We start from the raw sequence: 15,218 nt of genomic DNA, 5'->3' as shown, positions 1-15,218 counted from the left end.
GCCCATGTAGGCTAATTTCCCATAAAATATATATTTAGAAATTACAATGTTTTTAATTTCTTTGCTAACTCTGTACCGACATTGTGGAAATAAACTTATATTTAATTTCATTTCACTACACTGACCACAGAGTTGGACAGCAGTTCACGACGGAGATGAGGTATCTTCTTCCTCTCGAGGATCTCCAGGTGGGCTTGGCACTTCGAGTAGGAGTAAGGATACGTGAAAGCGAAGTGGTAGACATCGTCCTCCCGGTCGAACCCGAACGTCAGGGTCAAGATCGTGTGGTTCCAGTGGTAAGGCGATCTGTGGTAGTAGACGTGTTTGTTGGGCATTCGTGTCCTGAAACATACAGGACTGCGAGTTCTCTGCTTCTGCGAACTGGAGTACATGAAATCCTGTTCCTCCTGTACCGTTTTACTGGTACATGAGGGGTTAGTTTTGAAATTGAAATTTTTGTGAAGGTTCAAAAGGAAAAGAAAAATCTTCTGAAATAGATAAAGTTCAAATTAAAATAAAACTTCTTCTTGAAAATAATTACTGGGTTTAAAATAAACATAAAAACTTCTTGATGACTTTTAAATCCAAACTTGTAATATATTCGTCACTCAAAAATGTACAAAGTTCTTAGAGCTTGTCTTTTATTCAATTTTCAAAATACAAAACTTTCACACTCTAATCTGCTCTGGCAATTCTTCACATTAATTTATCTTCAAAATTCAATTTTATTTTGTTACTTATTTTCTTTACTTTCCTTTAAATATTACTTCTTTTCAGTGTTAGAGAAATAAAGAATTCTTCAGTGTTAGAGAATTCAACTATTCTTCAGTGTTATAGAATTAAATATTACTTCTTTTCAGTGTTAGAATTTTATATTGCTGAAAGCATCCGCAGGTTCGATGACTATTAGCAAGAACAACTCTAAGCACTATCAAAGACTTTACTCGTTACTGCTTCTACAGATCAACTGAGACGGGAGGTACGGCACGTCTACCTCACCCCACCTCTCAATTTCGTTATCAAACACTCCCATCTGCGATGCGCGTCTCGCTGATAGATGTTTCATTTGTACCAGTCCTTATCATTCTTCTGGGCCTACTCCTTCCGGTAATCCAGTTACCCCAGAATTATTATTTAATACAATCGGTACACTCCTAACAAAGTATTGCAATTTCCAACATTCTAATCTTGAACATTATTCGGAATCTACGTTGACCAAGACATGCCTACCACTGTTAATCAAGCGTACCAACCAGCTTTACTACCGACCAGTGACCCTTGTGAATAAGCACCGTCCCCCAGGAAACGTTAGCAGCATTAGCAAGATTCTACCCTCACTGATATTCCAGTATTCTCTGGACTAAAACTTGATATCACTGACCTACCTTATTAAGTGTTTTGTTGCTTTGGAAACCGCCTTCTTTGTGTTTTTTACTTTGGGAAAAAAATATAAAATTTAATTCCAAACAGTTAAACTATGTCATTAAATACCATAATTAGTTACCCTAGTCACTCTAATTGTTTACTAACAAACGTGCATTTGATTCAAACTTAAGCCATGTTTTTATCCTCTTATATTAACGTTACATTTCTTAACATGTATTACAAATAAAGGTGTTTTGTAGAATTAGTTTTTAAATCTATAGGGTACCTTCTTAATGTAAGGGAGCCTTCTTAGTTTTTAAGGAGTGGATAATCGCCTTTTTAATCTTATTCTGACCGCCTTAATTTGGCCACAGTTCTGAGCTAGGATATTATGAAACAGAACAAGAAGAAGATTCTGTACAGTACAAGACCGACAGTACAGATAAAAAAAATGTACAGGACCTGAACCAACATTGTCTCTAAGGCTTAGACTCAAAATCTGGTGCCTTAGACCACAACACTGCTTTAGCTATCCAAAAATTTAGTTTTGGCGTTAATATATTTGCTAAACAAAACAATTCACGTGTATTTGGAATTATATTCATTCTATTTCTGTGGTTTTAGTCGCAGAGTAAATAATTACACCTACCTGTACTACAATTATTGTAAACACTTTAAAGTATAATTAGGAAAAAAGATTTAAATGCTTACAAACAGAGGCGTGTAAATGAAAATGTATGCAAGACGTTAAAGCTAAGATTTAACTGTAATAGTTAAACTTGTAAAAAGTGTAACACATCAACATTGTACAGTGTAATATTGTAGTAGTGGGTCCCTTATTGTTCTACTAGATCTACTGTCACAAATAACCGATTTCTCTACGTACAAAAATAAAGCATTGCTCAGTTGAACCATTAACACGGATATTCCTAAAATAGATTTATTGCGTGGAGAGTTTCCAGGAAAAACTAGCTCCGGAATGTTGTGTTACGCCGGCAGCTAGCACCCACTGTCGTAGCTTTTATCGCAGACTCGTGGGATCGCTTTTGTTCTCATGTTTATCTTCTTTTTTCATTTTACTCGTTCATCTCTGATCTTGATAATAGAATATTTTTCGTTTTGAAAATGAATTTTCTGAAGATAACTGGCTAGACACACACAAAATTTGGTTGATAAAATCCAATTCGCAGTGCATTATGGGAAATTTTTCGTCCCTGTGTGCTTATTTTACGTTCCTTTATGTACTTCCTGTATCAAAACTTAAAAAATATGCAAATTTTAAGGAACAAAAGCAAATAGTAACATTTCATTTGGGTATAATCTGTCTCCTTACTTAAAGTGGCTAGGTGATAGGACATTCGTTCATTGCAAAAATGTAATATTCACACATTACTTATTTCTATGTAATTTATTGATAACAATTTAAATAAGAAAAGTAAAGTAACGTCTTGTTTTATTAGGCGAAGTTAAGGCTAGCCCTCTCTAACACTTAACCTGGAGATCAACGGCTTAAAGGTGACCCGAACCACCACCAATGGCCGGGCAGGCGGGCTGCTTACAAGGACAGGATCGCTCAACGGTCACCCATCCAAGCAGCAGCCACGCTCGACGTTGCTTGATTCGGTTATCTCGCGATAACCGCCTTACCCGCTACACTGCGGCATTGGCTAATTGTGCAATTTGAGATTTTATGTAAAATAAATGCAATAATGAAGCAGTTTAGGCAATTTTCACATTTTATCCACATTAGATTAATGAGAAAGTACTCAACATCACATCAATAAAATAACAATTTGAATGATACGTATACGTATGAATACGTATTTATGTAGTACAGGACACCTTTGAGTGAACCATAAACGTCCTTCCAGTTGAAAGGAGAGTGGCTTAATTACCCTCCGTGGGCGAACACTGTTATACCGAACTTAGACCCTTACCGTCTCGGCTAACTCTTCAAACAAGGCTCTTCTGTTTCCTGTCTGATTGTGTTCGTGAATAATTATGACGCCAACAAGTAACATAATATTAATGAATACTAAAGTAAACTCATGAATAGTTCGATATAAATTGTAATTTTTCAGGCGTAATCAAGTAATACCAAACGGGGGATAGAGAAATAAAGCACCTTGTTTTAAATGTGGAATCTAACTAGAGGAATCCACGGAGACCTTTATGAAGCCAGCTTGGAGCAACCTAGTTTTAATCTGTTATGTACACAAATAAAGCATTAAAACATAATTGCACGGACATTAAGCGTTGGAAATTGTTAAAAGTTAAAACATTTCTAATTTTTTAGGGTGCCATAATTACCCAGAATGACCCAGTTCACGTGTTTACCATTTATAATAATGGAAACCTTCATTAACGAAAATCACCCAATATATTTTATACAAACTGAATAAACTAACGACTGTCTGGTAAAATTAGTTTTAACTGTTTCAATTTACAGAATGTTCCGAAACTGAAGACTATGTATTCGAATCTCCAGGATTTAAAATGCAAACTGAGGTCAACTGTTACGTCATTTTACCTGTATAAGCCGACGGGGTCAGAGTAATCAGTATCGACCAACAACTAGTATAGTAGCATGTTGACTGACTGAGTGATATGCTTAATATTGTGAATATGTATGTGCAATACGTGATAGTACACTATCAACAGCATTTTAACTATTGAGTGATATTCTTCAGATTCCTGGATATGTATGCGTTATACGTGATAGTACACTATCAACAGTATCTTAACTATTGAGTGATATGCTTCAGATTCCTGGATATGTATGCGCTATACGATAGTACACTATCAACAGTATAACGCTATATGGCACTATGTTACAGATTCCTGGATATGTATGCGCTTTACGTGATAGTGCACTATCAACAGTATCTTAAACTATTGAGTGATATGCTTCAGATTCCTGGATATGTATGTGCTATACGTGATAGTACATTATCAACAGTATCTTAACTATTGAGTGATATGCTTCAGATTCCTGGATATGTATGCTCTATACGTGATAGTACACTATCAACAGTATCTTAACTATTGAGTGATATGCTTCAGATTCCTGGATATGTATGCGCTATACGTGATAGTACACTATCAACAGTATTTTAAACTAATTGAGTGATATGCTTCAGATTCCTGGATATGTATACATGCTAGTACACTATCACAGCATTTTAACTATTGAGAGAAATGGTAGTACACTATCACGTTATAGCATGTTTTAAACCAAATATTTTAAAGTTTGTTTTCCTTTTTTGGGTGTATTCGTTTCAAAATGGCCCCCAAATATATCTAAATACGATATGGAAAATTTTACCTCATCTCCAAATTAGTATTACTGTTAACATTTTGTTTAACATTTTGCTCATATAAAAATGAATTTTGTTGATAACATCGCTTGATCTATGTTCACATTTTGAGCTATTTCGAAGATTCCAACTAATGCCTTTCAGTTTCATGAATACTTTGTACTTTATAACAGTTAATTAAAGGGTATAAAATGTATTTGGTGGTTATAACACATACCATTCTGCTTGTATAAATAGTGGATGGGGCAGGTGGTCTGGAATACCTGGTGTGTGTTGATAAATCCGGATATGCTCAAATCAATCTGCTTATCTGTTTTGGTCTATTGGGGATCTCTGAAAACAGACTCTAACGGTAACCATGTATAACCATTGAGGGAAACAGCCATATTTCTTTAGCCTCATAGAACCAATGTTAACTTTTTTACTCTATTATTTTTGGTCACAGGACCTTGGTGAGTGTTCGTTTTAAATACATGATTAATACGTATCCAAGCCATTTTTCGTTTTTCTTGTAATGTTTTACATTTTTTTAGTATTCAAACGATAAAGTAAAACGTTTTCAAATTTATTAATGAATAACTAATAACAATACCTGTAACTATATTAAAAACGTTTGGATGCATACTGACTACATCTTATAAATGAGACATATCCCACGATTTTACAGAAAGTTGGGTCGTAAAAATGCTTTGAGGTTTAACACTGTTATTACGGAGCTAAAGTCAAGTACAGCCGGACCTTAAGCTTATACTGCAGTTCGAAAGAAGACTTATTTGTGTTGACAAAGTTAATGCAGGAAACGACAGTCTAGGATAGGAAGCGAGAGCGGATATTGCAATTCATTTAGTTTAGCGAAGGAGGAAGTCATTTAAAGAATCAAATAACTTATTCCTGACATAACAACCTCAAGCCTAAATAGCCATGTTACTGTACAGAAAATGCAAATCCTCCTTCGCGTGAGGCTAAACTGGACATGAGCTTTTTTATCATTTCAGGATCCAGGATTTTTTTTCCGGCTGTTTGCCATATTTCAGTGATACAAGAAATCGGTATCACTACTCCTTGTTTAAAGTTTGTTATTGACGATGGACGTTTTGAAAGGATAACAGGATTTCGGATATTTGCCATTGTTATAAGTCCAGGTGTTGTCACTGCACAGGATGCGAGTACAAATTATAATTACGAGGATCACAATTACACATCATACTAGCACAGGCTACAGTGGGGTACTGGACTGCACTCCAACCAGCTTTTGGGTATGTTTAAACCCTTGACCCTTACTTTAAGTTCTTTATTTTTATATGGATTAATACGTCCCCCACCTGACGAAGAGGATAAATTCCAATCGTCGAAACGTTGTGTTATACCTTTGAAACCTTTAACGATGGGAAATGTCCGAAATCCGGTTATCCTTTCAGTAACACTACGTTTTGAGACCTGATCGTTTTACTCTCTAATCGTTTTCACTCAGGTAGATAATTAACCTAACAATTAACCAAAATCTAAAAAAAGTCACCGCTCGTGTCTGTAAATTCCTGTCTCCTTCACAATCCTTTTATGGTAAAAAAAAACTGTAAACAAAGTATTTAAGGACATTTTAAAATGTCTAATTTGCTAATAAACAGAAAGGGCTGGTATTGATATATAATTATCAATCAAGATTTCAAATTATCAAGATCAGCCGCAATTTTGACTTGTCCTGAAGTGCGCTTGTTACCTGCTGGCCCTATAACGCGAAATACCTAGAATTGCTGGAAACAATTTAGGGCTGATGTAAGGACAGGTATATCAATAATAACCACCAGGCCGTCATATAATTGCTGGTCCTATCACAGATTGTTATTGTTCACTACAGATTAACACAACCATCGTTATCGTACTTGCTGCCTCATGTAGGATTATACATACACAGATACATATAGAAGTCGTTAAGTATGCGTACACAGCATATGTGCGTACTGTTCTTAGCACGACTTTCAGGTTAAGACATGCATTACTTTTATCTCTTGTGGTATCTATGAACAACAGTAAAATTGCATTGCACAGAGCCAAAACCTCATGAAGTTTTGTAGAAGGTTCAAAATCACAAAACTGTGACTTGAACCGCATGGTGATCACCAACAACCGTCAATCTCTGATCAGTTAAGATGTAATAATAATAATAATAATCTCTTTATACAATTTGTTACAATTTACATTGTAAGGATAACAGGTTTTCGAACATTTACTACCGTTATAGGTTTTAAAAGGTATGACACAACGTTTCGAGGATTTGCAATCTATACTCTTCGTCAGGTGGGAGAGGTATTAATACATACAAAAATAAAGAACAGAGAGAAGTAAAGAAGGGAAAGAAAAGGGTTCAAACATACCCAAAAGCTGCTTGAGGTCCAGTCCAGGCGTTCTCCAAAATCTTCATTGTATCACAACCTTTAATTTTTAAATGTTTGTCAACCCTAACATGAACCTAAAAATTCCTGTCATATATCAAGGTATGGAGACGGCCCAAGCTGATTTAACACCCTTTTCGTGACGTTAAAATGACGTCACGAGTTAAGTGCTAATTCAGGGGCACCCTTTTAATATACTATCATTTAACAGTTTACATCAAATTTTACCATATTTTACCATATCCATATAAAACCATTTTTTTTTTTTTTTTTTTTTTTTTTTTTTTTTTTTTTTTTTTTTTTTACTTAATGTAGATTTTTCATCTGATTGTATTAATTTTTTTCCCCGCTGTATTCTACCATCTATGCTTGTCTTTGTAAATTGGCTGCTGCCGTTGGAAATAAATAAATAAATAAAACCTCGAGTTAGATTAGAAATGTGTTTTAGGTTTAAAACTAAAAATTCCCTTTATATATGGGTCCGCACGTTTTCTCTTTTGGAGCTACAGAATCCCTAAATCAGCCTACAACTTTCCATTACTGTGGCAAGACAAGTAATATGAACAGTGTTAAATTCACTAACTGCGGTTATTATAATGTACAAAAACTAAATTTTTCCATAAATTGAAGGCCCGAATCCGACCCAATTGTGCCCCCCCTTCAAAGGTTCTTTTGAATATTGCCGTTAACGATAAATGGACAATTTATATTATAATGAGAAATCCTAATTTGACTGTAATATTAATAATGAGGAAATGGAGTTGTGTAGTATGAGAGTAATTAGTTAAAGCGGAAACACGCTGTGCCTGATCGGATATTGTTACGCGCCATATTGTGTTACGCGGATATTGTTCTGCCATTCCAACACTCCATTGAAAGAGGCCTTCGATTCTATTAGTTCCCAACGGTAATGCGCATATATGATAGGCATATATGATCTCGAATGGTTTAACATGAGTCCATGTATCATCTTAAACCTGTTGAAAGCTCCACATTACTAACATAAGTTACCGTGATAACATAGCTCTGGAAAATATTCATTAGAGCTACTAGAAAATTAATTTAAGCAATTTTTATTTGGCCCTGTTCTAAAATGTGGAAGGTTCACTATTGTTAACCCTCCGTCTGATAATAAGAAACTCCCAGAAGGATACATTGGTTTTTGTCCTTGCGCATCATATTTATCAGATCTTTTTTAGAAATGTTCTAAATGCTAAGTAATAAATATTATACATCAATTTTGTGTTAGAAACCAGAGTAAAATGTACAAAAATACAAATATGCACTTAATAGAGCATTATTTTTTTATTAATACTTAAATTGAAAAATTTGTATCGTAAATCTATTGTTTTCCAAGTTTCACTCCATGTATTGAGGTAGTAAGATACTGTAAATGTACAAAATATTCACTGTTTCGTAGTGAATAAAAAGATTATAACATATATACACTTATTTACAACACAAAACAGTTTTTTTGATAAAAACGTATAGTCTGTAATACTTTTTTGGCAGTACGCGTATCCATGTGGGTGTTTGATGAATTCTTTAGGCAAGTGGGGTATCAGATAATGATAAATTGTTGTCATTCTCACTATCAATTTTACAACCCAACTCACATTCCACCGGTTTACAATCATCCAGACTACCTGACAACAAATCTGACGAAGAAATATCATCTTGCATTTATTTGCTTATATGTCACTTTCATCATCAGAACCAATATTTTTATCATCGAATAGTTCACGTATATAATTTGAACAACGAGGATCGCCCATTTCACAACATAGCAATCAGTTACAAACAACTAGCCTACATAATAACCTAGCAACAGTAGCAACAAAGAACGTCATGTCAAGGCTGTGCAGCAGGTCACCAGCTGCATAGTCCGTCAGCTGTTTGCCGTGCGGCAATTGGATCGATATCAGCTGACAACAAGTAATATTACGAATATAAACTATATAAAATGAATTGGTATTTATTAGTAGAGGATACAACTGGTGCAAGTTATGTCTTTATAACTTAAACTGTTTTCGCGTAATACTAGCGGAAAGTTGACCGACGGCTGTGCCGTCTTTATCAGTTTAGAAGCGGTATTGATGAACGTCTGTGCCGTCGGTCATCAGTTGGTTAAACTAGGTCTATCTGCGACAGAACGACAAAGCCAAGAGAGTTTACAAAAGGGTTTACTCATATCTCTATACAATTGGTATTAAAAATGTATAACTTGCACATTCTTTACTTATTTTACTTAGTAGAGTGATGATGTATACTGAAAAACGTCCAGGATTGTCTTAATACATTTTATAAGTAATTAAAATTAAAGCTGCTAACAAATTGGAGCCACTATCACATTAATTTCTTCTCCATTTTTCATATCTTATTACTGTTATTAGAATGTAAGATTTTGATACAGACGTGTTGTACTGCATTTATTGTAAATATTATATAATGAATAGTATTGAAACAATTGTGAAATTGCCTTAACCTTTGGGAATGCTTGCTGACAAATGAATTAATCAATAGTCAGTTATATATTACTCAGTGAAGTTATTGATATTTCTAGTTTTAACTAGACTATTTTTTTTTTTTATTAAAAAAGGAGAAGCCGATCCCCTTTTAAGCCTTATTCTGCCCGTCCTCATGGGCCACTGGCCTGTGCGAGGATCTTATCAAACAGAATAAGGGGGAGAGTCGATACAGTACAAGGTCAATGGTACTGATAAAAAGTGCAAGGGTCACAGACAGGATTCAAACCTGCGCTATCTCTAACTCAGACTCAAACTGTCTACAACAATTGTTGTTATTGTTTACAATTTTAGTATTTTTTATATGTATAAAGTTATTTGCAGGTTTTCTGAATAAAACGAATTTAGCTTAAACCCCCCCCCCTCCTCCTAAGTATCAGTATAAAGTAATAATTGTATAAATGGCTAAAACTAACAAAAAGGTTAAAGGAAATTTTGGAATTAAAAATCGTTCCAGCCAATATATATTTAAAAAGGAGTGAAATCCCAGAAGAAAACTATATTGTAATTAAAATGTATGATGCAGGTAGAGTAATTACCACTTGCTCCTGCTGGTGGATTTGACCAGGGGTGTCATGCCGTCTCGAAAACACATCCTCTTCTTGCTGAAATTGACGATGTTGAACACTACGTGCTGGAACAGTCATACAGCAACTATGAGTTCCTAAACTATAGTGCAATTTTATTATAACGATGGACATAGCCAGAGGCATAATCCTACCTCAGATTCTTATAATTTTCTTTCTGAAATTTGTAAAGCTGAACAATCTCTGTTGACTTGCATCTATAATTTAGCTACGGTATTAATTGTATATAGGGTGAATATAAAGTATGGATATCCTGTCTTAACGACAGCACCTAGAAAACCCAAATTCGGCACACCTCTGTAGGGTACAAAAGTGTACTTTTTGGTTAGTACCACAAAATTATCTCTGCATCCTCAATACTAGATTGAGTCCGAAATTAAAATTTTTAATGTAAACCCCTGTCACGTTATCGTTTTAAAGGTCTCTATGAAATCAAATCAGCTTAGTGAAATAAATAAATTTATAGGTCGCTATCTCAAGTGCAAAATTGAGGTTAATTTAAAATTTAAATTATTTATTGCGTCCAACTCAACTTTTTTAAATTTGAGTGAGAAACGCTTATAAATAAAGATATGTTTTATTTATTTACTTAAAATAAATGAGCATCTCACAATAGTTTTACAAAACCTACATGCTAGGTCTATTAATTTTAATAGTTTTGTTACATAGACTTCATGTTTAGGCTGAAAGGTAAAAGGAAAAATTAACTCTTTGAAACTATTGCTATGACCTGAATACAGGTACATTGAAGTTTGAAGACACCAGTTTTTGCCCCATAAAAGTACAAAAAATCATTTTTTCAAGTAAGATGTTCTTGGGTGTGAGTTATCAGCAACAAAGGTGTTAACACCTCTTGGTTGTTTCAAAATTACTGTAGTTTAGATTTACCATATATCGATAGAAGATTACTCTCCACAGTGAGGTCGACATATTTCAAGAATTTAGTTGTGTAAGCAATGTTTCCGCCGGGTGTAAACCGTACTTGATGATAGATGATAGTTTGTTCGTGCTTGTGTTGAACGTTGTTGATTCTGCATAAAGGGTCGATACACGTCATACTTGTCTTTGATGATTCTTACGTTTCATAGAGCTTTAATTTCTATGCATGTATTAGGTTAATTTTGCACCTGAAGAAGAGACTGGATAGCAGTATCGAAACGTTAATTTTATTGTTAGAAATAATCGTGTTGTCTTTCCTAATCCTTAATCACCAAATATATTTCAGCGAAATAATAATTAATAAATCACATTTGCGGTATTTAATGAAATAATACTATCAGTTATATCAATTTCATTATGACAGTACTTATCAAGCTAGCAGCATTATGACAGTTTGTGGTCTGTTTTTATTTTCAGTACAGAATCTCCCTGAATTAAACTTTGAAATTACAGTACATTGTACTAGAAGAACCACCGTGATTTTTTTTTCAGAGAAAACAATTTTTATACCATTTATGATATGTCCCCAGCTAGGAATAGTGTGTGAAAACAAACAATAAAGTCGCAATGATCTGTAAGTGTTAAATTAATACTAGGAAGAGAACCCCAAGTATTTTTTATTTATTCTCCTCATTAGCTAAGTCCAGCATGGATTTCTGAATTCCCATGCCCCACATGACCCCTTTCTGTCGATTTCTACGTCCGCATCTGTTTTCTCTAATAGAAAACCTAAACATTGTTTTTCAATACCTTTACGGGTAAGAAAATGCTTTGGGGAATTTTTATACATGAAAGGATCAGTAACTGTTTTAAAACATAACCATCCAACATTCAAAAATTTGAAATGTGGCTATTTTTGTAGGAATTGCTCAAGTATATCTTGAAAATCAGTGTTCAAGGCACGAAATTAGTATTAAGCTTTACTTTATGTTGCAATTAAAAACATTTATTTAATCATACTATTTAACGGATCTGCCATTGTTTAACTGCTATAAAGGACCAAGCAGTCCTACAAAGCTTGGAAAAAAGAGTTCATTCAATCACCACCGCTGAGTTCGAATCTCTTCTGTGATTTAATATTAGTTTTATAGATTGCCATAGAAACATGATTTGACTGCTGGTCCTTAGCCTTTTTTAGAAACCGAGATATGTTCAAAATAACAATACTGAATTTACGTTTTTAATTTGGCTATAACATTGAAGACAATGTGTTTTACATTTGAGATTTTCAAATGATCACTGATATTTGAAAGTCACAACAAATCTTCTAAACTCGAAACAAACACTATACCATATGTCTTAAATGCTTCCCTCTCCCAACACTACCTTTATTTTGTTTAGGGAAGAGGTATAGGGATCTACTTTGGGGCATGTTTGTATGACCAACTGACTACTTTTTTATGTGTGACATTTTTGACCCCCCCCCCCATTAAAATAGAGTCGTTTGGGGGTAATCCACTAATTTTGATAGAATAACATTAGAGACCTCTAGTTTGTGCCATTCTCCTTCGTCTTACAATACCTTAAAATGAGGTATTACTTGCAGGGAGTCCTATTTAAGAATTTTGATTTTCCTCCAAACTATCCCATTTTTGGAGACGTGGCCAAAAATGTATATACGTAAGAAGAACACTCTTCGGTTGGTCATATAAACCTGCCCCAAAGTAAATAATTTCACCTCTATTCATAGGAAAATTAATGGGGGGGGGGGACTTTAACACTGTGTGTGTATATACAATGAAAAAATATAGAAAGAATCCATATCTCAATAATCCTCTTTCTTGTATAGCTGTATTTTGTCATGGGATAAAAACGATAAAATTTACTTTACTCAGCAAAAACTCTATAGGTGCATCTGTACTCATAGTACACATATATATTCCGATATAACTTGACATGTAGAGTGAATGATTCCTCAGATTTACTCTCAGAACGGACGGATAAGAACACAGACTTTGCACTAGCAGGACGACAGTAGGTAGTTGTTTTTTTTTTACAGAAAGCCGGCTTCCTCGCTCTATTTGGCAGCCTGAAAGCAAAAGTAATCTATAGAGGGATACCCCTTATTTAAAAGGGTAGCTAGTGAATCAAACGACCATAGGAGGGGTGTACTAAGGTCAATGGCCCTGAGGGGTGATTCATAAATTGATACATGCTGTTCTCGTAGCGAGCGGAGAACGAGGCGGAGCGGTCTTGCTCGGGGAAGCTCGGCAATACTCGGCCTTCTACGGCAGATTATTGACCATGCGCGGTTGCCAGCCACTACAGAAATCTTATAAAACACAACACTGTACGGAACACACACCGGCGCCCGCTGGATCTGTGTTTTGTTGACGGGCGTTGCTTGGCGATCCGGTACGCTATCTTGATCCCGATAATCAGATAGTCTGCTACTTCAAAATTCATTTTATAACGCGATATCACTTCTCCTATTTATTCTATACTTTTAAGTTGCATTATTGTATAGTTTTACTATCCGCAAAATAGTGTTCGGTTTCGAAGATTTTATAAAGTAATGACTAGATCAAAGCCCCCAATATACGAGGATCGAGGATGGGTGGAAGAGAGAACTTAATAGTCCTAGCTTTGCTTGTAGCAAAGCCAATTTTCATTTCGTTGTATTTCTCGTTAAATTTCAATAATTTAATCATCAAAATAGTTTTAATTCATCAAGACCTCAGGAGCTTGATGGTCTCATACATTCTAAACTGATCTTCTCCAAACGCGCAAGCAGTGTTGTTCGAAATCTTTGAGGAACTAGGTAGAGTGTTGTGATGAGGCTAACCTGACTTTTCAAATCAAAGATTTTTGCCTGTCTTAACAGGTTATTGATCAAAAGCCATCTTGATTACGCTGCTGTTGTCTAGAATATGAACCAGAAGGTTACAAAGATATAATAGTCAGGCCAAGCAGACAAAATTGCTTTCTCGAATAGAAGTTCTTTGAGCTTATTGCAATAGATTTAATAGAATTATAGAAGCTTCTAATACCTGGTCTTTCAGTTTGCCATACTGTTTCGACTTGTTTCCGTATAAACTTCTGTATGGTCACTATCTATCAAGAGAAACGTTTGGTGCAAGAGTTCCAGTGTACACCTTTCGTACAAGAGGACCAATGTCTCTGAATCAGTCTCTTTCTTCTTTGGAGAAGGTGATCTGGTAATTATATGCACTGACGTGGTAAACGCTATGAGCGATGTACATGTTACCGACGACGACTTTGGAAAATGTTTGCGGACTCTGACAATAACATGTGAGATGACTACGTAAAATTAGCTTTTTCTTTGAAACCTCAATCGTCTTGAATGTTTCATGTTCAGACATAAAGAAATTATGGACACTTGGTTTCCCAAGAGTTCTATTGGTTAGATGCCATTGCCAGAACGAAGATCGGTGACACGTAGTGTGAATGGAAGTCTCACTAAAAATGTTCATTTTCCACCTTATTCATTTCGTTTCATCGGGACCTAAAAATCCAACCTTAGGCTTTTAATTTCCCTCCAACTCTTTATAGACATTCGTAACCTAACCTTGGTTTCTTGAGTCCAAAAATTCTCACGCCGTAGAAAGTGCTCAATGATTCTAACTTCGCCCAAACCTATAAAACGGAGTACCAAACGACCGTACCTCACGTAACAAAAACATTATCGCACAGATGGAAGAACTGCCATTGGATCTTTTACCTCAAGTTAAATAGCGTTCTTTCTTAGAACAAGGCCAACCTATATACGAAGCTTAAAGTCTCTAGAACCGTTCTATCAAGAGTTATTATTCAAGCGGACAGACAAACGCCACGATTTTAAGAATGACATGTCGGGCCCTTAATAAATCCATTCATTCATGTGTACGCTACTTCTCATGGAGGTGGCATGGAAAAAGTAGAAAAGTTATCAAAAGTTATCACACGGAAGAATGAACTGCCCTTGGAACTTTTGACCCCAAAATCAATAGAGTTCATTCTTGGAGCAAGGCTAAACTATATATTAAGCTTTAAGTCTCTAGAACCGTTCTATCAAGAGTTATCACACTGACGGATGAACCACCCTTGGATATTTTGACTCCAAAATCAATAGAGTTCGAGCTTGGAGCAAGATTG

At 35.2% G+C, this 15,218-nt stretch overlaps 1 protein-coding gene across 1 annotated transcript in view; it reads right to left on the bottom strand.

Annotated features, from left to right (window-relative positions):
* The window catches only part of LOC124369404 (cytosolic carboxypeptidase 6-like), a 101,498-nt gene that overhangs the window by 45,679 nt on the left and 40,601 nt on the right, over nt 1–15,218 (bottom strand). Inside the window, exons 6-7 of the mRNA XM_046827408.1 lie at nt 10,137–10,231; nt 126–342 (exon numbers count right to left, since the gene is read on the bottom strand). Coding sequence (XP_046683364.1) covers nt 126–342; nt 10,137–10,231 — 312 coding nt within the window. The remainder of the gene's footprint in view (nt 1–125; nt 343–10,136; nt 10,232–15,218) is intronic.

This window comes from Homalodisca vitripennis, chromosome X (genome assembly GCF_021130785.1).
Source record: "Homalodisca vitripennis isolate AUS2020 chromosome X, UT_GWSS_2.1, whole genome shotgun sequence".
Lineage (NCBI taxonomy): Eukaryota > Metazoa > Arthropoda > Insecta > Hemiptera > Cicadellidae > Homalodisca > Homalodisca vitripennis.
Note: the sequence above shows the minus strand (reverse complement) of the source record. Positions and strands in the feature narration are given on the sequence as shown.